A 25343-nucleotide genomic window follows, 5' to 3' on the forward strand; every position below is an offset into this window, starting at 1 on the left:
AAATTGCATCAGTCTATTAAACAAAATAACCTGAAACTTGTGTCTGTAATGCTAAAGTAATAATGAGCGATTACTGATGCATTAATTGGGGTTTAAATAATAATCAGCTAAGAGTCAGTTTTCTCTCCACTCTAAATTTAAAGCGATAATTTCAATCTAAATACGGTTACTGAAGGAGGAAGTGGCTTATCGTTGAACTGATGACTCTACAGTTTTATCTAAAAGGGAAGCCAGATGGAGTTCTGCCACATGCAAATATGACTTCATGTAGCAGAAATTACAGATTACATGAGCTCCTAACCCAATCCATAAATTGGGAGTTTAAATGTAAAATAAGATGCAGAGTTAAACAAAGAGAGAAAAGCGTATAGAAGCTACAGTGTAAATAAAATTATTTTAAATGAATACTCTTAAAGGTCAAAACTGTGTCTGGGGTCTTCCAGGAAGAAGCTTTATCAAAAAAAGGTAAAATGTTTCAGTTTGAAGACTCTTAAAAACTTAAAAATAAGGAATATAGACAAAAGCAAAGAAAAAGCCTTTAAAAGTTTGAAAGATTTTGTATTTCAAGAAAAAACACAAAACAGAAATCAAATCAGTTGAGCAACATTTCGTTTTCCAATAATCAGTTTAACCATCTTGCAACAGCAGATGAAAAAAAAAAACTGCTTTCCACAGATGAAAAACACACAGAGTCAGAACTAGAAGGATGTTTTCTTACATTTGGTTTGGTGGAATCTACTAAATAGATTAGACTATAAAAACATTTATCTTTACACAACATACTGCTCTATGTTCTTTCTACACATGATCAGTGATCAACTTCTCACCTTTTCTGGATCTTTTACTTCTATTCCCAAAAATTACAAGTGTAAAGACGAATACAAGAGTTTAAATCATATTGGAGATTTTTGCATTTGATCTGTATTGTTTTAAGAATAAACAAAAAAAAAACAACAATCATTAGAAAATGTTACTTTTCAGGCCACAAAGAAATATATTGGTGTCCTTTGTTCATCATGGCTGACTTCCTGTTGTGTATAATATGAATGCCACACCCTGGGTAAGCTACACCTTCTGCATCCTATGGATTTCACAAATCAAAAATCAGTGTTTTAGAAAAACTGAGTGTAGAAACTTGTTTGGTGCAAAACTTTAGATTGAAATTATCTTTTTTTTTTTTATTATTTCTGTGTGTTTGTGCTCCCCCTTAACAGAATACCACCCTGGCCAGTGATCCATATTGGCCATCTGAAAACCCCCTGCTGTGTCCAGTTTTCCCATGTTAGGATTTGATTGGCAAAGAAAAAAAAAAAGAAGCAAAACCAAAACATTTACTTCTACTGTGTAGACAATAGCCATGATTTAACACTAGAAATGTTGAATCATAATTAAGGCTTTTGCTATTTTTTAAAAAAAGCATCATGTTTTGTTGACATACTGAAGATCCATGAGGAGAAACGATGACTTCCTCAACGAGAAATAACTAATAACACTCCTAAAACCCAAAAAAATGTTCTTTGGAAATATCAAAGTTCAAAGAACAACAATAAAAATCCTGTAGTAAAAATTACTTAAAGCCTAAACACAGAAAGGGAAGAAAGTCTTCCGCATCCTCAAAGTTAAATAAAAACTAAAACACATTATTAAATGTACAGAGAAGCTGCATGTTCCACTTAGTGCGTGAACTAACAGAAGTGTTGGTGACAAACAGTGCAGGTGGGCCTGGCAGGCTTCACTGTGGCTCCTCCCTCGTTTCAGGCTCCTCCTTCATCTTCTGCTCATGCATGCGACTCCAAGTGGAGCCTGAGGAAATGGAAACCACACTTCATGAACAAACAAAACAAAGCAAAGTGCCACAGAAACACCCAGGATTTAGCCAATAAAAGCAGAAATAGCCACGTTCTCTTACTCATCTCTGTAAGTTTCTGTATCAGGGTCGAATCCCCTCCAGGTTTGCTGCATAAAAATAAACAAACTCAGATGAAATGCACTTTGAATCCTTTGACAAACTTGATGTTTAATTGATTCCAAAGCACAGGAATTGTCATTTCATGCTCTAAGAAAAACATTTAAACTGGAAAAAAGAAAATCCTTTCTTATTTTATTCACATGCGGAAAAATGTGTAACAATATGTTTTGGATAGGAACTATAAAACATGACGGCGTCTAATTAGCACAGCCCTGGCTAAGGTATTTGATACCAACCTGCCGTCTGCTTCGTCCTGCCCGTCCACGTCAAAGCGCAGCTTCTTCAGAGGCTTGATGGCGGCGCTTTGGTCCATCGTTCTCTTGTTGGAGCGTTCGCTGCTGTTGACCATCTGGTTGATCTTCTGGAAGCGATTGCCCAGCTGCAGGAACGGAAGAGGCAAAACCAGAGAGGGAAATTCAACTGACTGCACAGCCGTCGTCAAGATTAGAGCGATATGGACTTGAAATCTCATCACAATATGTCCGGGTGTTCATTGTGACAAATTCAAACAGTGTTTGTAGAAATTAATCAATTACTGAACACACTCAAACCTCACAAACATAAACGATACCTCTTGCATACCTTAATATTGTCTTAATGGGACTAATAGAAAGTAACTGGTGGTGTAACTTTTCTTTTACTGGTTTACAGTGAATATTGCAGAGCCTTATGAAAGATACTTTGAAACTTTCCACATCTTGTCACATTACAGCCACAAACTTTTATGTTGACATTTCATCTTATAGGCCAACACAAAGTAGTACATCATTGTAAAGGAAAAGGACAAAGTTTTTCAAACTTTTTTATTAATAAAAAATCTTCAAAGGGTATCTTTCTTTAGGTTAAGCCTTAAGAGGCAATTCTTTGCAGAAATGACTTCCACAGCTCTTACAGTACATCTGCAGACTGTAATGTCTGCCCATTCTTTTTCCCACTATACCTAAAGTTCAGTCAGATTTCATCAACTTGAAGCCAAATTTTCACCTGAGTATTTGTTTTTCTGCAGCCTCTAATTCTGAACAATTCTGCAAAGCAATGTGCAACCTCAATTCTGACTACTACTCACCCCAAATGATTCACCAATGGACACCAACATTCTGCAATGGCAAAAAAATCCAGAAATGCATTAAAAGCGTTTTCTGTATTTAGACTGTGTAATATTAAATTAACCAACAAAGGGCAGCACTGACCTGGAGCGAGGAGTCATGATACCCGGGGACATGCGGGAGCTTCTCAAAGGGGAGATGTAGACGTTGTTGCTCCCAGGCACACGCAGAGGAGAGTTGGGTAACTTGTATGGGCTGCGAGGAATTTGAGGAATTGGAGAAAGGGGAGGCGGCTGCAAAACGTAAAAGAAGTAGCATTTAATAATTACTGACATTTCTGAAATTATTTTTATAAAAACCTTGTGACTTGTGATGTCTCACCCTGGTGGATGCATGTTGCAGGATATTCGTTTTTAACTTCTGCATGAACACTTGGTTGTAGAAGACAATGATGGAGTCGTAGTGGCCCTCGGTGATCAGCACGTTCTTAAAGGTCTGCAGAAGTCGGAGAAACAGTTGCGGGTTTAGTGTGTCGCAACTTTAACTTTAAACCGTTTTGCGTCAGCAGCGTGGAATGTTTGTCAGGCTGCATTACCTCCTGGTTGGTGTTTGTCATGTTCTTGTAGGCCGAGACGATGGACTTGAAGCGCAGATCGACACTCTTCACTTTGCATATGGCGTACATGGCCGACATCATCAGCTGACAAAGAAAGAAAGGAAAAAAAAAAAAAAAACACAAGTTGGAGAAAGATGAAAGCAACTCAGAAAGTGAATTAATGGGAACTTCACTCCGCTTTAGTACCTGGTCCAGGTGGCGGTCTCTCATCAGCTCATACTCATGCTGCAGGGTGTATTGAAACAGGGTCCATATTATGGGCTCCAGTTCAGGGTGAGAGGACAGCAGATATGAGCAGAGAGTCTTTAGCCTTGTATAGGCCAGGCGGTACACTACAAATAAAAATAAAATAAATAAGTGATAGGAGGGAATCAGTGTGTTAAACTGGCAGCTACAGTGTTTAGCAAAGATACAATTTGTATTCAGCTTTTTACATCAAGTCATAATACAACCACAAAACGTTGAATGGGGTATCACCTTTTAAAATTTTCTTTATAATAAGATTTAAGATGAGTGTGATTTCAGATCTATTAAGCAGTTTCACTGGCTGGATTCTGTAATAACCCCTTTCATACGTGAACTCAAGTGATATGTTAACATTTGCCAAGGAGGCAGTACCACCACATCCGTCCTTATAAAAGAATGATCAAAACGACTAAAACGCATCTTACGTTTTTTATAGAACAGACTGAGGGAGTTAGACTTTGGCTGCCTCGGAGCTTGGCAGGCCGCCTGGGAGGTGGACTGAGAAGCAGTGGGCTGCTGGGGAGGCGTGGCCGGGGAATCAGGAGGCAAGACCCGCGAGCCTGGGCGTGTTGGCGTGAGATATCTGCAACATGCAATACAGAAAGCAGAGGGAGGAGTTTGTCAAAGTATCAAAGTTTCCACTTTAACGATAATCTAAACACTGATAAAGCTTCACCTCTATGTGGAGAGGAAACTCATTATGACTCATGGAATTGACCAACCCCTAAAACGACGTTTATGATTCATAGCGGGTTTTGTAATAGCTGAAACGTTGTTGGGCTCTGTTTCACAAGAAGTCAAAATTAGATAGGTAGTGTGACAACGTACAGGTCAGCGGCGGTGTGGCTGTGCTGCAGCGGCTGGCTGAAACTGGCTGGAGTCTCCACCGGCTCCGCTGCTGCACTCGCATGCTCCTGTTCCAGAAGCTCAAACAGTGGAGAGCCCTGCAAAGACACAGACATTTACCTTCAACTTTGTGAATGTGCATCTTGTCCATGGGGAAGAAATGGTAGTTTGTTTGAATTAGTTGGGTTATTTGCCACATAGTTCACAAATATTTTATAATAAAGGTAAGAAATCTGAATGTCAGTTTGCTACAGCCACTAGCAAACTAGTTTTAATGCATATCTGGAGTCATTTGGAAAGTGACGATCTGAAATGATTTTTAAGACTTTGGAGGTAGTCTTTCTTTGCCGTTTCACCAACTTCAGTAAAACACCCCACAAACACGATGCTACCATATTCACGTACTTTGATTGAATTAATTCACAAATACAAGTGTTTATTTTTTATCGTGAACAACAAACTACACTCAACTCTTGAGATTTCAAAGTGATGGAGCATGTATTTTTATTTACAGCTTTGTTCAATATCAGTCATTGTGATAAGTTGGACAAAAACAAATTTCCCTTGCAAAATTTTTATAAACAAAAAAAAAAAGAAAAGAAAAAAACCTCAAAGATGTCTATGAATAGAAAACATCTGTTTCTCGTACCATGTTGACACAAGACGCTCCCAACTGTAGGTACATTGACACAGGCAAGTCCATGTCTACCCACAGCCGAGCTTCAACACTTGGTAATTTCATTAAGAACAAAAGTTTAGTTATTGAATTATGGTATTATTATTATGCAGCAATACAGTACAAAACTAGAGCATCCTGAAAAGGGAATGGAGGATTAGCACGTGGTAATAGAAATAGCTCAAACCAGCACAGACGTGCCACTAGAACATTATGTCACGCCCTGCTGACATCACTGGTATTTCAAAAGCACAAACCGTTTCATGGCTTCAATAACATACATTACAATATATCATTACAGTCAAACTTTCAGCAGGTTTAGTAAGTAATTTGGTCCAAATGTCTTCAGACAACATATTTATACCATGTCTTCTGACAAAAAAACTAAATCATGACCTTATCTTTGTTATAGCACAGACACAACTGATTGTGATAGATGCAAATGTTATGTTTCCAAATGTGTCAGCGCTTATTAGTGTCATGCATAAGCCTGTATCAGAGGGAGGACTTTGGCTTCAGGTGAAAGCTCCTCCCTACCCTAACCGTCCAACCAGTTCCTCCTGCGAGCTACATTTGTGCAGACAGCTGTGTGATTTTATGATTTACAGTAAACCAAGACTAGAGTTAACAATGGCCATGTGCCCTCTGCAGGAACAGACGGAAGAACACGAGAGGGGAAGAGCCACTCGACTGCTCACAGAGCCGACAAGAAACACATGATTCTTCTTTCTAAAGGGATTAAACCACTCTACTGAGAGAGACGGTGAAGAGGACACCAAACTTATTTTTTTTCCCCTCGAGTGGACAATAGACATATTTCACAAAGAGAAAATAAAAGACTCTGGAAGACAAAAGAAGGTAATTTGCATAGCTGATGCTTTTTCCTGCCTGTTGAGCAAATGATTAAGAGAAAAAATTAAGGGCAAAGAGAGTATTATTTTTTGAAGATTTTAAACTGAGAAGCAGGATCTGAACATGAACAACAGCAGCAGCAGCTGTGAGAAAAATGATGACTTCAAGTACCCTCTATACAGCGTGGTCTTCAGCCTGGTGTTTGCAGTGGGACTTTTATTCAACGTAATAGCGGCGTACATCTTTCTTTGTACACTGAAAGTACGGAATGAGACCACCACATACATGATGAACCTTGTGGTCTCGGACATCCTCTTCGTCCTAAGCCTGCCTTTTCGGATTGTGTACTTCATCAAACGAAACTGGATGTTTGGCGGCGTCCTCTGCAAGATTTCCGTTTCCCTGTTCTATACCAACATGTACGGCAGCATCCTCTTCCTCACCTGCATCAGCATGGACCGCTTTCTAGCCATTGTGTACCCATTCCGATCCCAGAGGATCCGCACAAAGAGGAACGCCAAGCTGGCCTGCTTAGGGGTATGGGTAGTGGTTCTCTCTGGTAGTATACCCACTGGGCTATACCTGGACACCACCTCAGAAAACAACACCAATTCTAACGACACAAACTTCTGCTTCGAGAACTACTCGAAAAACCAGTGGAAGACTGAGCTGTCGAAGGTGGTGGTTTTTATTGAGACCGTGGGTTTCATCCTACCACTGATGCTCAACATATTTTGCTCGGTGATGGTGTTACGGACACTGAGGAATCCTCACACAATCAGCCGCGGGGGGAGCCTCAACAAGGCGAAGGTCTTGAGGATGGTCATCGTGAATCTGCTCATATTCTGCTTCTGTTTCATTCCGTACAACGTTAACCTCATTTTCTACGCAATGGTGCGCAGCAAAGTCTTAAAGGGCTGCAATGCAGAGGATGTGGTCAGAACTATCTACCCTATAGCTCTCTGCTTAGCAGTGACCAACTGCTGCTTTGATCCAGTTGTTTACTACTTCACTTCAGAGACAATTCAAAGCTCCTTCAAGCGAAAGTCGACAGCTTTGTATCACGGGACCAGACTATTTCACAAACTGCAAACAGACAGCTCACAAACCAGTTCAAATACGACACTCCAGATGGCACCACCGAAGGGCATCAGATCCAAAATAAATGACAATGAGTCGACTGTTTGATGACAGATATACTGTTAGTATGGGCAGTAACCCAACAAGTAGAGTTGGTATTGGTAAAACTTGAAGGGACTTTGAAGTCCAAACTAATATAGTAATAAGGAGTTACTCTAAACAGGATACACCAGACTTTAGACTCAGATTAAGGATGATGATCCCTAGGAAGCAATAAAACAGAAGAACAGTGTGTTGCAACTTTTTATATAACAGCTTATACCTGGAAAATGGGTGTGTAAATGACCAATTTACATGCTCTAAATAATTGTTGGACATGTGATGTTTTGTCTGTAATTTTATTTATAAGAGCTGAACCAGAATTATTGGTCTTTTAAGATGATGTAGTATGACATTTGTAGTCATTTGTGTATTCTGTAGTCACATTAAGCCCAATGTGCACCTTACAGCGTAGCCTGCTTCGTAATGAATTACAAATTGAGTAAATAAAACAATTTCTATTTTATTTAAGATTCGAGTTGAAGTAGATTTTTTTAACTGAATAAGGTGGTGTAAAGTGAGCATATTTGTCTTACTGGTTAATACCACATTGTGTATCGAGGGTCCAAACATAACAGTTCCAGTGAAAATCCCATACTTTTGCACACCAATTGCAATGACTGAAGAGTATGATTAATTTATGGCAGCAATTTCTGTCACAGCCAGGCTTTATAACAGAACTTGCAAAACTACAGGGTAAGAAGATGCATTAATACATTCAGACAATGGTACAAAAACATAAAATCCAAAACACATCTAGTCTTTTCATATTTTATTTTCTATACCCGGAAATTGCTGAGATTTAAATTCACATTCTCGATGTGCAGTTAGAGCTTAGTCACAACAGTGCCAATGATTCTGAAGAAACATTTCAGGCGTGGCTTTTGGCTAAAGCCTTTACAAACAATGTGAACGTGATTAAATCGGACCTGGCCGTATAGACAGGACCATCCAGAAACTAAATCTTAAATTTATCACATGAAAATGCTCTTGGCTTGCATTTAATTCAGCGTGTGAATGTGTGCATGAATGTGTAAACGACTGAATGTAGTGTGAAGTGATTTGGGGCCGCCTGCCAATGAAACCGTGGCTCTTTGCAAACAGAATACTGTGGAGCTTGTGAAATATTTGCTCCACCTTGTGAAAGCTGTGCACAGCAAGACGGAGCATTACTGCATTTTTTTGTTGAACCGCTTGGCCTGAGGGTCGATGCAAACAAGAATAGACTCATCGTCTCCAGTGACAGAGAAACTAAAGCATGCAAGCCAAAGCACACCTCATGAGGTGAAAACGTTCACAAAACACCGTCAGGAAGGAAGCAGCTGTGACACAAGTATTTAGCATGAAATATAGGTTTCTATGAAATCCGTGGGTGAAAAAAAGAAAGCAACCCGGGTTGGATTACAGTCTGCTGGTAGAATGAACCTGTTCACATACAATTATTTGTTTACAGATTTATGTTGGCTTCTTAACAGCTATTTCTTTTAAAAAAACAAACAACTTTTAAAATTGGACAAAAGAAACTTGAGTAAATACAAAAAAATTAAACCTAATTACAGTCGTGCCACAACTGCCAACAAACGTTTTTGATCACAGTCATTGCTGACTCAGTCTTTTTTTGCATAGTTTCTTGAATTTAGCTGCAAATTATGGTTTTGAATATGAACAGAATGTTTAAGGTTTTGCCAGTGTCTCAATCAGATTAAAGTTCAGACTTTGACTAGGACTCTCTAAAACATTCATTATAATTTGCTTATGTACTTTGCATCATTATCATGTGGTATAACCAGAGTGTGGACAGCATGGTGACGTAGTTGGCAGCCCTGCGGCCCAGCAGCAATCAGGTTAAAATCTCAGGCAGGGGTCTTTTCTGCAAAGAGTTTGCATGTTTAACAGACTGACAGAATCCATGCAATTGGCTGCACTGGGCAAACACTAGAAGTGCCTTGCCAAAGGACACAACAACAGACTGACAGAGCAAGGGTTCAATATGGCAACCCACTGGTTAGGGGAGGAACTCCTACCACTTCACCAGGTAACTTAAGATCATAAACTGATGGTTAGGCCTGTTGCAATGAACAATAAATCAATTAATTGCATAATACATTAAAAATAGCTCAATATTTCATTAGTATAGGTTATAATTTTTCTCTTTTCTCCTTTTACTTCTATCAAAGCCTGTAAAACAAAGGTCTCCAGTCTGCATTGGTTTCAACTAGGACAGTTTTGTTTACGGAACCTTCATAATTCATTTGGTTTGCTGTTTTGTTTGTTTATTTTGGATATTTCAAATATCTTCCAGTAATAGTGTTAAATTTTCATTAGAATTTAAAGTTTCTTGATTTTTGAGAATGTGTTCTTGCATTGTAGTACTTGAAAATTGGTCTCAAAACAACAATTTTATCGTTTATCGTCATAACTTGTGGGACGTGGCAGGCCTGCTGATGGCCAGACAATCTTCTGGAAGACTTTTTTCTAATCTAGAGAACGCCATACATGGGTTTGTCAATTACAACACATTATTCAGGTCCTGAACCAGTAGAGTGACCCCAGACCATTAGATGACTACCAGCACTGCGTTTGACGGTTAGTATGATGTCTTAAATGCTGTGTTAGTTTTGCACCCAATGAAATGGCAAAACATCCCGTTTTGTCTCGTCAGTCCAGAGATTATTTTCCCAAAAGGTCTTTGTGTTCCTTTTGGTGTGCAATGTTGTTTTTTGTTTGTGACATTAACTGAGACAACAACAGTCACAAGCTACAAACTATAAGTGGTAAGACTGGGTTGTATGACATAAGTACTGTGCTGATGTGATACAATCTGCAGCTGCTGCAGGGGGCTGCTGTGTACACAGAGGAGATGCACCGCATGATTTTCCTGTCTGTCTCATTTGATAAATGCTGATTAACAAAAGGTCAAGACGATAACATATTGAGAATGGTGCACAACAACCTTGCTTGTGTTTGAAGTGAACTAAGAGCATTTGAACATCCTGCAAGAGGACAGTGAAAGAGTGTAGCTTTGTGCCTTGGACATTGTTCAATAAATGATGGAAGCCTGGGTCCTGTAATCTCATGCTTTAACACACGCATCCCCTGATCTCAGCAGATACGTTTGCATAATCTGAAAGTACAAAGTTAATCTAAAACAAACGGTTTCTGTTTGTACATTTATTGTGGAACAATGATTTGAAAGGGTTTCGTTTTTTGTTTCTTCTCTTTTTTTGATTTTTTTGGGGAGAATCCAGGCATGATATTCTGTTTTTGAGAATTTTTTTGTCCATCATGTTGCCAGAGAGGTTCTACTTCAATCACCTAATATTTCTACAGGCATATTATTAACCCTTGCCTGGGTGGGGCATGTGAAACTAAATGCAATTTGTTTATTAAATGTGGTTAACCAAATTTAATTAATTACTTAACTATGTAGGGAATTACTTTTTCTGTATGGGCTTTTCCACTTACAAAATGCTAAAAAAAATCATTTGATAAAATGCATTTTGAATTTGCTTCTTTACACAGTAAATACAACATGTTAGATCCTCAAACAAATCAAAAATTTTAAGAGTACTGCATTTGAAATAAAGGAAATACTTTGCCAAGCAAACTTTTATCATAAATATTAGTGTGAAATCCTTTAGATAAACAGAAAAACAAAAGTTTCGATAGACAGCTACAAGATCTGGATCAAATGGTATAAAAAAAAAAAGTTGACTGAGACCATCTACCCCATCATTGGCTTATAAGGATGTATGATTGCAGCAACTTCCTGTTATTCATCTATCAAATAGGCAGAAATATGGTGTGGAATAAAATAATTATTCACAGTAAGTTTACATTTATTAGAAGTTTATTTAATATTAATCTTACAATGTTTAATCAGTTTATTATATCTTACTCAGGCTCACAGAGTCATTGTTTCTCTTCTGGCCTTCACAAGTTTGCTCCAGTGCGATAAGTAAATAACTGTCATACCTCCGGAGTGACAGACCAGACCCAACGGCTGAGTGATTATTATTAGGCACAGAATATTCTGCCTGAAACTGGTTGTTAACTAAAGGTTGAATTTTTCTCACGTGTATTAATCTAATAAGTTTTTTTAGAATATCGGCGATGACACCTTGTCTGTGTGTGAAGGGCAGCATACAGTATATAAAGAGAGAGATGACTCCTTTGTCTAGTTAGATCTCTCTTCTGAGTTCTCCATCTGTTCAGATTTAAAAAATCTGTGTTTTGTTCTTTCTTTTTAACAAAGTTTGGACTTTGTTAATTTCTCGCATTCGACAATGGTTAATAAGAATCCACAATCAATTCTAAAGGCTTTTTTTTTTTTAAAGAGCTGTAAATATAACTGCATCCATGAGTTAATAAAGCAAATTAGCTTTAACAAAAGGCTAACAACTTTATCAGACAAATAACCTGTTGATCAGGATATGTAAAGCTTTCAAATATTGAAACTGTGCAGTGAAAATGCTGAAGTGTGCAGGGATGGAGGGTGGGAGCAAAGCAGAACCAAGAGGAGAGAGAAAGGTAGAGATCCTTGTCTGGAGTGCAGATCAGTAGCATGCAGGTGAAGCAGAATGGAGTAATAGGTGCCTATTTCCAGCTCGCTATTTATGACACCGCCTGCCTTGATATCGGTGAGTTCTACTGATTTACCTATTTTAGTGAAGCTTAGGCAGCACTGCTTTTGCAAAAAATATAAAACAATGTCTACAATATATATTTTATATGTTTTCCAAATTATTTAAATCAGATGGTGGCAAAAATTGGATATGAAATTTCTGCATCTTAATACAAATATATGAAAATTGACACATTTTGCAAATATTATTTAATTTCAGCTTCACTGTAAGACCATTTTACTAATAATTCATAGGCACGTTATAAGAATAATACAATTTTTAAAAGATTATTGGTAAGATGTAGTAGAAAAATGCTTGTAATCAATAAGAGGCTTTGTGATTAATTATTTGCATTTTTATGAAACAGCAGCATTTGACAGGATAAGCAAATTACACTGAGACTTTGGGTTGTGGTTATGTAAAACAGGTTCTACTGTGATCTAGAGGAAACTAGAAACCTGTGGTTTTGATTTCAGGCAAAATGTCCTGAGGGAAAATAAACCACAAGTTTGGTATGTCATACATTTTAATACTTTGCTGTCCAGCGCTCTTTATTTAAATAATCCCGTCATTAAATCACTGAATACTTCTCCCCACCACTGGTAAAACATACGAGGGAAACTCCGAGATCATTCTGCTCCGCATCCACTTGCACTCAAACATCTAAGTTTTCCTCATTCAAGCATCAATACTACAAGTTAACGCTTCACAGTGGAATTAAATGCTGAATTTTTTTAAAATAAGAGTGTTGTTTTATAATTAATCAATCAATATAATTGCATTAAAGCACCAAATAAAGATTGTTGCATGCATTTACACAGTACCTTTAAAAACTTGAAGTGCTTTAACAGTCAAGATGTTTTGTTAAAACAATGAAAAGCTCAGCAATCAAATACCTTACTATATATAATAATGATGAATTATTTAAAATAAATGAATGCTGCTAAAATACCTTTGAACCTATGAAGTTAGAGAAAATTTAAGTCAGACTGGGGCTATGCAGGAACAAGAGATATGTGATTATGGAGGTGAATATTGCAGTAGAAATATGACTTCTCAACTGTGTTAACCTCTTCCTGCTTTGGGTTTATAGAAAACAAAAACACCAGATAAGTAGTTTATGTAGCTATTGAAAGAAAAAATAAATCCATTATATCCATCTGAACAACAATGTTTTATTGAAAAGGTGTTTCTGTCTGTTGTTTTGGCAATAAAATAATTCAGTTGTAGTTTCTTAATAATAACCTTACCACCTCTTCACCTTCTAAACTTTACATACTGAATAAAACTGTCACTAAATAAAATACAGCCTTGGAGTATCTGAATAAATAAAAATAAATATTCACTTACTGGCCAAGCATTTCTTAACCAAATTGTATATAGCAATATCACAATAATGATAAACTTGCACTATATTGTGCATCCTTACAGAAAGCCGTCACTAGCTGTGGTTTAAGTGGTTTTGACAGAGAATAGAGAAGCTGATCAACCGTGTAAATACCAAAAACGTCTCACAACACAAAGTAAACACTAATAAAAAGTGCTTACAGTCAAAGCCTATCATAACGCTGAAAAATGCTTAACGACATGTTTGCCAACATCCAAAATTAAAACGTCTGACCGTCTCAATCAAGCATAAACTTTACGACTTATTTAATGTGTAAATAGTGAAACACTGAGAAGTGCTGCTTTCCCAATGTAATGAAATCAAATGTTTACATGTTTTATTAGGAAAAGCTGGCATTAAAACTTCATTGGCTGGATGCATCTGACCATGTCAGTCATAGGAGTATTTAAAGGAGTCACTTAAGCTAAATGACCTTCATAAAAACCCTGTTTTAATTTGTCCCATCTTGTGACAGGTTTAATATCTGCAGCAGAAGCAACAGAACGCTCCGCTCTGGACATGCAAGCGATTTAGAAAACGTTTGAGACATGGAGCTGTGGAACATAACAGATCCGGAGGGAAAACGAAGCTCGCCTTTGTCTAACTGTACTGTGGATACAAGCTACCGTTTCACCTTCCATCAGGTGTCCTACAGCATCATCTTCCTGCTGGGACTGGTCACCAACAGCCTGGCTCTGCGCAGACTCTGCACGTCCGCTTGCCCTATGAACAGCACGGCCGTCTACATGGCCAGCCTGTCCTTCACCGACATGTTCTTTGTGATCTCTCTACCTATGAGAATCTACTACTACCACCAAAAGGCTCGAGCTTGGTCGAAGACCGAGGACCTGACCAGCTGGACTCCTGGAGCAGCTTTCTGCCAGACCACCTTCATCCTCAAATACATCAGCTTGTACGGCGGGATCTTCTTCCTCGTGTGCATCGCAGTGGACCGATACTTTGCTGTCGTGCACCCTCTGTCGCCGAACCTCCGCAAGCGGCGTGTTGCGCAGATTGTGAGCGGGGGGATATGGTGTGTGGTGCTGGGACTCAGCGTGAGTCTGCCGCTGTTGCGTTTGGCAGCTTCTCACCAAAACCGGCCCTGTCTGCTCGACCCGTCCTCCCTGCGCCACAGAACCTTCATTCTGATCTCTCTGAGTTTAGTTTTGGGGTCATTTCTGCTGCCCACTCTGATACTCCTCTACAGCTACTCCAGAGTGCTGAGCGTGCTCCGCAAGTCAAGGCATCGCTGTCGCAGCCAGCGCCGCAATCGTCGGCAGACCCTTAAAATTATTTACTGGGTTTTGGGGGTCTACCTGCTGTGCTTCCTGCCCTATCATGTCAATCTGCTGGGCTATACCCTGACACACATGAAGCTGCTGCCACACTGTGGCCTGGCCAAGCTGACCAAGACTGTGCACCCAATGGTGCTCTCACTGGCCAGCTTTAACTGCTGCCTCAATCCGCTCATCTATTATTTCTCCAGCAGTCTGGTGCACAGGGAGACTTCGGGAGGTGGAGGCAGTAGCATTCAATGCCAAGGAGGATAACTCCAAGGATTACAGCCTATTTGAAACTTTTTAATGGCGTTTGGTGAGTAAAGTGAACTCAAAGTTGCCCCGTTTCTGCATTAGTGAGGTGTCAGAGGAAACATAAAGGCTTTAGGAAACTGCTTAAAATATTTTGTGTCAACTGTTAATTCAGGATGATCTGAGGAACTAAACATTATTTTTTCTATAATGTTAAAGTCTATGGTTCCTTCAGGCTGCGAAACGGAGAGCGAGAGCAAGACTTACAACATATATTTTAGCAGTAAAGCTCTGTTGCATTGTTTTCAGCTGTTAAACTCTCATTTGTAAATATAGGCAGCTTTAAAAAACAACAACAACAAAAAAAAACACAGGTGGGTTAATAAATGCTAAACAACAATAACTAGCCAGTAAGAAATACCAGTGAAGAGATAATAAGATAATTCTTAAAACTAAATAAAATAACTGCTCTCTGATTAGTTATTTGCTGAAGCTGTTAGCATGAAGACCAGTAGAGACAGGCAATGGCTACAGAGTTTCTGCAGCCCACCAGGCTCATAAAGCACTGGTGGGAAGCCCTGCATAAACAAACTGCACTACATTTCTCAGGTCTCCAGCAGAGGACCAGGCCTCGACAGGATGCTACTTTCAAAACATCTGCAGCTGTCTGGACTCATGATGTCTCAACTGCTTTTAATGGCTACAGTATTTTCCTGAAATAATACATTAACTCAAATACTATATTGTAAAATGTTGAATTTGCATTTCGTAACTTGATACTCTGCTAAGGCCGCTGTTTTTCTCCTGCTCACTGACGAATAAACACCATCTAATCATATTCCCAGCTCGTGTGTTCTGCTGTGGTGAGACTGACCGTCCTCCATGCGATCCTCTCCATGATGAGGTTCTCGCAGGTCTCCAGATGTTTGATGATGTCTTTGCTCAGCGTCGGTTCAGCCTTGATGAAGCTCTCGATCACTTTGTAGAAGTCAAAGGCGGAGAGGTTGAGGACGTTCAGAATCCAGGGGAAGCACAAGTTCGTTCCAGTTTGGTCACTTCCTCCGTTCTTGAAACTACTCTCTGGTCACAGAAATGAGCAGAAGTTGAAGACAAGCAATCGTTTATGAAGGGTGTGGCTTAAAATATAACACTGAACGAAAAGGCAGTAGGGAACTGAATCAATTAGGAGCACCTTCATATGTTGCCATGACAACCTCCGAAGAACAGGCCAGGAGTGACGTGTGAAAGGTGGAGTCATTGAGGAGTTTACTAGAAAGCAGATGACAGGACTTGGTTCAATTAAAAGGCAGGCAATGAAATACAAAAACATACTAGAAACAGAAAGCACAAATCGGGACTTAATATCATTTGGTTTGGATTTATTTACTTCTGGCCTCCAGGTTTCAGAAATCAACAACATTTTCCACAGGATCAACTTTCTCATAATAAGAGTCCAAGCCAGAAAGGAAAAACAGAAAAAGGTGCACTTCAGATTCATCAGAATAATTTAGAAGATGGGAACAAAGTCTTAAGACACAAACTAAAATCCATACTTCTCTAGATTCTGTAGAAACCTTGTTTTCATTAGCAGATGTGACCACTTCTATAAACCAAGAAGCTATGTGAATTTGCTAGTATGGAGAATACAGATGAATATTAACCCAATGTCAGGAAGATAAGGCAATCTCAATGAGGTCAGAGTAGCAATTATTGCCAGACATCAAGGGTTAAAAGTCCATTTTTAAATGAGCTGATCAAAAAATTCTTCACGAGAGGAAAGTATTTAAGGTACCAGATAAGGACTTTCTGACAAATTCACTACACTGTCAGGCAGGACAGTGCTCAGAGAAAATGAAAAAAACAAAATAAAAAGAGAAAAAGCTGCCAAACTTTAAATGCTTAAAGTTGTATGTTAAGAATCAAACAGCGAGAAGTTATGGCTCGTTTTCTGTGGTTGCCAGGAGAAATTGTAGATTTGCAAAGTGCAAGACTATGTCTTTTGAGCAGATAAGACCAAACTAGAGATGTCTGATTATAAACATGGTGGCGCCGAGGAGAGATTTGCGGTTGTTTTCAGAAAAATTACTATGTGTGAACCAAAAGATAAGATCGTCAACAGGGCAAAGGTTCAAAACACAGCAGCAACTCTAACGGATGGATTGGTTGATAGATAGACATAATGGTTGGACTCAAATTTTTTATAATAAATAATTGAGCAGTGACCTAGTCAAAGACCTGAGCTCAAGATTAATTAATGAGACCTAGAACGCTCACAATGTTCAAAATGCCGGAACCCGTTTGTATAGATGAGAGAGATAAAATTACAGCACACTGATGTAGAAGAACACAAAGTATCACAAAAATAACTAGTTTGATTCAGTTCCTACCACAAGCCGTCGAATCAACCACTTCACTTAGTTTTGCTTTTCCATTTTGACTTTATTGTTTTAGATTATTTTCTAATCTAATCAAGACCAGGAGTCTCATTTATAAACCTGGAGGAGGCACAAAACAGGGCCTGAAACTGGCCTGTGTTGCTTTCTACATAAAGGTCGTGAACTATAAAAAAAATAAATAAACTTGACGGGAGAATGTGCGCTCTCCCACACCAACTCTGACCGGCACGCACGCTCGTGGTGGAAACTGAGGAAACCGGCGACACAGATGATGAGGTGAGGAACTGAAGCCACACTGCATCACGATTCATCTCAGACATTTCATTTCACTCAATATCAAACTTTAATCGGCTTTGTTGTCAGCATTCAACAAAATAATGTCATTTATGCTTCTGCTGGTGAGCCTTAGCTATACAAATTCACACTATGTGGAGTGTATATAGATTTTTGCTTCTGTGAAATTGCCTTTCTATTCTTTTCTCTGTGGTTGCCGTCGGTGACCACAAAATAACATCAATCAAGCAGGCTCATTTAAAAACACCACAGCCTTCATGAAGTACTTAGCGTTGACCATTGACGTTTGAATGAGGGTGTGTGGAGGACAGAACATGAGGCGGTCAGAAAGCGGTAAACAAACTTTGAAGTGCAGTTATGATTTATAGAGGGGAAAATTTCTTTCTGATGTTCATGTGAATATTTTTTTTAAATATGATTTTTTTTTTCTTTTTGGCATAAGTACACTTTTAGCACAGATTCTGTGCAATGTTTTATAAATGGGACCCCAAACTATTTTAATAAGTTCTAGATTTGAACAAGGTTATACTTTCTTTTTCCGACTGCACAAGTTATGCATCCATTACTAAGAAATCAGAGTTAAAGGCAGCAAGAATAATTTTTTAATATTGCACTGCAAAAAGAACCTTATAAATACCTGAAATTTTGCACAGAGAGACGCTTCTCTTCCTAGAACATAAAAAAATAACAAATGATTGCAATGAGTTTGGCCGTTTTGATACATTTTAACACTGAAAATTTCCAAGGACAAAGAAACAAGTTACTATACCGATTTCAGCATAGCCTCCATTACTTTGTAGTATAATCTGACACCAAGGGCAAATCTCTGAAAGGCAAAGAGAACTTTTAGCAAGAGATCAGATCAGTCCAGGACAGGATGTGGTGATTTTAAGGTTCATACCTGCCTGCCATACACAACACAGCGAGGCCCCACTGCCTCCCCAAACTTCTGGCTAAAAGCCTGACCCAGTGTCTCTAAACGTTTCTGCACATCCTGCGTCGGGTCCACAGTGCAATTCTGATCATAGCAACCAAGGACACAAAAACATCTTAAATTAATTCAACTAGAACAGGGATGTCAAACTCCAGTCCTCAAGGGCCGGTGCAACTTTTAGATGTTCCTCTGCTGCACCACCTGAATAGAATAATTGAGGCTCTGGAGAACTGATCTACACAAGGAGGAGGTGATTAAGCCATTTCATTCCAGTGTTTTGTACCAGTGGCACATCTAAAAAACTGCAGGACACTGCAGGGCCTTGAGGACTGGAGTTTGACACCTGTGAACTAGAAGAAGTCGAGTTTAATAACAGGTTCATTATAGTGTAAGAGACTCACTTTGAAATATGTGGCCAGTGTAGTAGAAGGTTGATCCCCGTTGGAGGGAAGATCTCCTCTGAGCATCCGAATAGAGGTCATGGCAGCTCTGAGGAGAAAACAGAATGTAATGTGGGGACTGGATTAACCCAGAAGGAAAAATTTAATAATGACTGTCATGACAAGGTTTTTTTTTTTATATACAAGATTGTTTCCCCTTATTATGGTGAAACTTTGTTAACTCCCTAAGGCACTGTTGAGAATAAATAATTCTGTTTTTCTTCTATCTCTTTTAGCTAGTGGGCTAAGCTAAAGCTAAAGGAAATGACATGTTATGAAATGCAAATGAGAGCTCGGATAAGACACACCAGGGGACGCCCTCTTTAGGGCGTAGCTTAGATAGAGGCTAACAAAAGGAATGGAACATTTTTGTTAGATGCCATTTTGTCCCGCTAACTCCTAAGCGTAGCATGAGAAAAGGACCAGCTGCATTTTGGTATTAATAAATGGAATTCGTGAATTCAACTCGTTGACTCTTTTTCAAACCCGTACATCAAGAACTTGGCTTGGAGAACGGATAAATTCTCCACAGCACCAACCAGGCGAAAGACATCCAACTACTCACTGTGATGGAGAACAGGGGTTCCATCCCTAATAAAGGATGATTGATATTATATTGCATTTATTTACAGACCAGACGTGTTTTGTTTCAGTTCTTTATTTCAGTTACATTGTGACATTTAGCTGAATATTCGTTTTGAGTAGGGAGACTGACCATCCTTCCTGTTCAGGGAGAATGTGTGTGTGGGGGGGAAATGTCAGTTTGTTTCTGATTTAGATTGGTTCAATTTGAGCTTGCTAATTGATTGAGTGCTTACCTTTCTGGGTGTGTCTCATCAGGTGTGTCTCGTCAGCAGGGCGGAGCAGCAAAGGGAGACAAATGCTCCAGGTGCTGTTAAAGAGCTCCTGGAGCATACCACTTTCAGCTAGGAGGGGTAATAGTCTGAGGAGCTACATTAAGTTACATTTATTCTTTGATTGATCTTAGTTGGTTCTAATGATTTGCATGCATGTAAATATGAGATGGTGCCATTTATTGTTTTGGTGTCAGGTTTGTGTAAGTAGAGTTTGTTGTTTGTTCTTTTTCTGATCACCCCTTTACTTGGTGTAAGTGGTGAACTTCCCTCAGGTAGAAATGCCAGCTTCTCGCTCTCACTGTGAAAATGGGTGTCGGTGTAACTGTGACCTGCAGCTCCAAATAAATCCACCTCGACTGCATGTTGTTGCCTTGCCTCCTTCCTGAGCGCAGAGCCTCCGCCGGTCAAAGTGACACTCACCTGATTGGAGTCTGAGGCGGGATCGTCGGCCCGTCTTCCTCTGGCTGGTTCTTCTTTGGAGTTCTCTCCACCTGTGATCTGAACAAAGAATATTGCATTTGTTTTCCCTTCTCTCTCTTTGCTACAGCAGCCACTCAAGGGGAGAATCTTAAAATTTACATCTCAAATTTAGGAGGAAGAACGGTCTCATCCCCGTCAAAAAACAGACGTCCGTCGATATCTCTGCTCTTGAGGTAGAGCTCTTCATACTGTTGGTTGACGTCATTCACCTGAGGAGAAGATTACACCACAAGCCGACGAAATGTTTGTGAAAGGAGCTTTTATGAAGAAAGACAAAACGCAAAAACAGACTTGGGCATTGCCATTTATTAAACCTAGCAAAATACTGTAAATAATTTGAGAGCTTGATCCTTAACCTGTTCTTGTTGCTCAGAGTGAACAAGAAAAATAATAATTCTTGAATTTTTATCATGATTGATTTCTGTATAGGTTAGTGAACCTGTTTGGACAGTTCTTTCAGCTGGACTATTTTGGTCCATGTGGTAAAAAAATAAATTAACAAAGTTGGACTCACAATGGAAAACCCAGCCTAAAGTTGTTGCTTTGTGTATCACAGAAAAATGTATCGTCAGTAAGATATTTGTGATTACGGTGGAAAATCATGAATACATAATAATGAAAGGATGATGTACATTTGTATTCAGCCCTCTTTGATACCTTTCAATAAATAATGAATACTTTGACAAGCCATTGCATTTTGTTTCTCTCTGTTCAGATTTCAGATGCAAAACTAATAATACAGAAAATAATTCTGCAGAAAAAGCTGCAAACTCTCTTTTGCTGCCCCCGAAAGAAAGCAAAATATGTGTTTATGTACCCTCGACTCTGACCAAGAGCCTCATGTTTTTAAGCTGTTTATTCAGGCCAATCAACGGTAGCATAAATAAGGTTGGACAAACGTTCACACATATACTACTAAACTCAATAGTGTTGACCATCTGGCCTTTACTGGGGCAATATTACAGAAAAATCAATATCTCCCTTATCATTCGTCACAGAAGTGTGTCAATGTCAGTAAACAGAAGCCTCCTGCCTCAACGCTTTCATTTCTGCCTCTGCAATAAAAGACCCGGACGTCCTTTTCCTGACAAATACTTAAGGATGAGAATGAACAGATGTCATCGGCTGCAACAGAGGTGATGGAAACTGTGAGTGCTGTGGGGATAGAATAAAACTAAACAGCAGAGCAGGTGTTCAGGCACTCACCTGAGGAAAGTCGGTGGAGCTCGAAAGATCCATCGAGCCAAGAAAAGCCAAGAAGCTGGTCTGGTATACGTTCTTCACCTGCAAATGTGGACAACAAAGGGGACAGCTGAGCAAAAGTCAAATGTTCTCATATGACACTATGTTCAAACAAGGAAGAGAATTGTGAAACCTCTTCAAAATTGCATTCGTTGTCTTTGCACAAGGTTTCAAGAAGCTGCGCATCAACTTCTGGTTCTGAAGGTCGGGACTTAGCTTTGCTCTGGCTGCGGCGAGATGTTCGTGTCGGTGGGCTCAGGACCTTGCTAATGGCCGATTCTACCAAACAAAAGAAAAAAATTAAATATCCGATACTTAAAGATCTTAAATTACTGAAGAGATCTGCTTGGATCTCCTTTTTCCTAATGAAAAGGTGACTCAAATATCTAAAACAAAGAAGTTTGAATGTAATGTTGCTGAGGCTTACGATATAAAGGCTGTAACTGGTCCGAAGAGCAGCGCTTGATAAACAGCTCCAGCGTGCAAAGCAGCAACTGGAAGGATATGACCAGGTCATCCTCCATCTGCAAAGCTCTTCCTGCAAACAGCCGAGGAGAAACACATGAGAAGCTCCGACACCAAAACACCCAAACTGATAAAAACAAGGCGGCATTTGCCGTGACAATCTTGATGTTTGAATTAAACTGAGAGCTACATTAGAGCACAGAGCGGGAAGTCATAACAAAACAGGCAAAAAAGAAAAAAAAACAAAACAAAAAAAAAAACATTGGACGGCTTAACATGAAAATGATTCTACTGATCTTGTTTTAATTTTTTTTAACTTCCTAAAAGAAATAAAACTACCTTTTGCCAAAAGAAACATTGTCCAGCAGGTCCGCATGGTCTCTCTCTCCCTTGAAAGAGAGACAAGAAAGCATTAACAGAGTTTTGTTTTGTTTTTTCTTTCTCAATTCTTAAACAAGACTGCAAAAAGTTAAAAGAATTACAGCGGTATGTAAAAGTATTCGTACCCCGGTGCATTCTCTATTTATGACCACATATTTTCAAACTTTTTTTGAAATTTTATTTGATGGATTCCTTTATAATTACACCTTTAATTTTGTGGTATTCCAATTTACACAGATGCCCCTAAATAGAGATGCACGCCACACTTTTCAGATTTTATTAGAAAATTTGACAGAAGCTTGTCCTTGTACTACAACAGAGTGAAAAACACTTAGAGGACTGAATACCTTTTCAAAGAGCTGAGCCACCAATTATGGTTGACAACTGTTAAACTCAACTTACTTGCCATCAGATGTCAGAACAAAGATATTCTTGCACGTTCTGAAACAAAAACAGATTTCAGATTCAGCTACATTTGTGCCGCATTTCCCAGAAATCTGTTCTCCGTCGTTGTGCTCACTCACTTCTCAAATCTTTGGTAAAGAGCCAGCATTACGTCATACTTCTTCTCCAGTCGCATCAGTGCTGAGTTGACCTTCATGCTTATTGTATCCAGGTTAACATCCAGTTGTCTCACCAGGGCCAAAAACTGCTTCAAACTAAAACAGAGCAGAAACATAAGATTGGGAATGCATTTCCTACTAAAGACTACAAAGCTTTTTATGGTGAATCCAGCGTATACAAACAGTTGTGCAGTACGATCAACTGTCTTCTTGAATTACATGTTTTAAAAAACTTTACTAGCAAATGAGGATCTAAGTTAACTGGAAGTAACCAAAAAAAAATCACAGTTTGTAGTGAAGCACACTAACATTTATTGCCAATACATTAAAAGGGGTATTATGTAAAATCACTTTTTTGACTTGCTACTTCTCAGTTTAACGCTAATAAGAATGGTTGGAAACAGCATAATGGAGAAAGGCATTGTTGTGATAAAGGCAGTGTCAGAAAAAGCAGGAGCTTCTTAAAGAGACAGAGGCCAATTTCAAGGCCTCAAATTATAACATCAAATTTCTTTTCAGTTATGTTTGATATCTGTAGCATGTCTACAACATATGAAGGTAACACAGGTATTTAATAGAGCTATAGAATTGCACTATGTGTCAGGAAAATACATAATACGACTCTTTAAAGAAGGAAAGCTGGCGGCTCCAACGTTTTCCTTCATTGAAAAGTGATTTTTAGATGATTTCACTACAACCCGTCTTCTGTATTTATGTCACGTTAGCTGTACCGTCTTCTTTACCTGCTTTTTTCACTCTACATTAAGTTTAGTTTATTTCCATCACCAACTTTATGGTAGATATTAGTTATGGATAACACGTGGCAGTGTATTTCGATGAATAGAAATGAGTGTTTATGGATGCAGACAGGAATACTATGAATTAAATCTTCTAATAATAAACGAAGAGCACTTACTTCAGACTGACAGCTTTCAAAACTTGAGTGACAGTAAAGCTACCAATATCCATGTCTGTAATGATCACAAACAGACAAGCACCCCAAAGTCTTTGCTGACTGCCCTAAATGAGAAAAAAAACATATTCAGAACAGTGAAAGAAAATAGAAACTTTCCAGGCATATTATAAAGGTTAAAGTAAAATTAGTTTTATATCATTAGCATTAAAAATGCTAATGATGAATTTTGTGGTACTTCTTAAGCTATACATGTGCAGAAACAGCTGTGTGTGTAATAAATACATACATGGACTTTATCCATGGATTCCCGAACGGATTCCCACAGGGTCCAGGCTCGGTCACACACCAGGTCTGAAACATGAAGGCTCTTACACAGACTCACAAACTCAGCGTGCTTTTCTCTGTGTCTAAAGGTGAAGAATAAGAAGAGCAAAACATTCAAGTCATTTGACAGCAGCAGAATCCCAGTGAAGCAGTACTACACAGTACAAAAACAAGTCATCTTTCTGCTTTATGACAGCGTTATAATTCATGCTACTTCCAAGCTAATATCCTGAGGAAGTGTTTATTGTATAATGAAGTCTATAAACTCACTTGTGTTATCCTAATAGCAGGCCTTACTGTTGAAATTAGCTAAACAGCTGGCCTAACAAATCGTTAGTCAAGCTAACAAGAATGGGTTGAATAATTTGATATGTTGGCTAATAAATTAAACACAGGGCTGCATGTTTATAAAGAAACCGAACAGCTTGGTGCTGAAATGCTGCCTTTTCTTTATTTTCCGAATTACTTGTCTTACTTTTTCTCAGATAACTCTGGGCTATCCTGCTTGTCTGGAGAAGAAGCGCTGTCAGCGCTGGGCTTCGGCTCCTTGTTTTGTGTCATCCCAGAGTGGCGTTTTTTAGGCGGCATTCTTACAGCCTCTGCTTCACTAAAGAGCAAATTAAATAAACAAAACACAGACAGGTGGTTTTGTAGACCGCAGTTAATGTCGGGTAAATTTAAAACCCAGCGAGCAAGTTCCGTCACAACAATACACCAAACTCTGCCCTATTTCCTGAAACACAGTTAGAACGTGTGTTCGTTTTCCGAACCACTGCACACGGCGGAAGGGCGGGGATGCCAAGTTATGGTTCCAGTTCCAAGAAAAAGCCTGACAAATGCCGTTTTTCTTTACTTCTTTTACCTCTTTTTCAACCAAATGAAGACAATTTATACTTATATATGTATATATATCTTAGTAAAACCTTTTAATTTATCTACAGCTCTTCAGACGACATATTGTGACCTCATTAGAATTGTGAGAGAAGCAGAAAATCAAGTGCACCCAAACTCACGAGACAAAAACGCGGGAAAACTATTTACGCAACATCCGCTTATTTGCATTTGTCCCGCCACAGAGAG

General features: G+C 38.9%; 2 protein-coding genes across 2 annotated transcripts; one reads left to right on the forward strand and one right to left on the reverse strand.

Moving 5' to 3' along the window:
• Positions 1-537: 537 nt before the first annotated feature.
• On the reverse strand, positions 538-25000 carry rb1 (retinoblastoma 1). Its single transcript, XM_044140673.1, has 27 exons — positions 24739-25000; positions 24226-24346; positions 23940-24043; positions 22985-23119; positions 22863-22901; positions 22419-22468; positions 22042-22152; positions 21748-21893; positions 21579-21656; positions 20472-20581; positions 20313-20390; positions 18997-19084; positions 18563-18679; positions 18431-18487; positions 18299-18330; positions 16164-16240; positions 15846-16051; positions 4706-4821; positions 4303-4460; positions 3818-3963; positions 3611-3715; positions 3397-3510; positions 3160-3308; positions 3036-3066; positions 2206-2348; positions 1910-1956; positions 538-1803 (listed from the first exon to the last, which is right to left on the reverse strand). The coding sequence occupies exons 1-27, from the start codon at positions 24849-24851 to the stop codon at positions 1733-1735; spliced, it is 2742 nt and encodes a 913-aa protein (XP_043996608.1). The 5' UTR covers positions 24852-25000; the 3' UTR covers positions 538-1732.
• LOC122844857 (lysophosphatidic acid receptor 6-like) lies at positions 5969-10638 on the forward strand. The gene has a single exon (XM_044140678.1). It carries the CDS (start codon positions 6375-6377, stop codon positions 7437-7439), a length of 1065 nt encoding a protein of 354 aa, XP_043996613.1. The 5' UTR covers positions 5969-6374; the 3' UTR covers positions 7440-10638.
• Positions 25001-25343: the final 343 nt, after the last annotated feature.

The sequence above is a fragment of the Gambusia affinis genome, linkage group LG15, assembly GCF_019740435.1.
Source record: "Gambusia affinis linkage group LG15, SWU_Gaff_1.0, whole genome shotgun sequence".
In the NCBI taxonomy this organism is placed as follows: Eukaryota; Metazoa; Chordata; class Actinopteri; order Cyprinodontiformes; family Poeciliidae; genus Gambusia; species Gambusia affinis.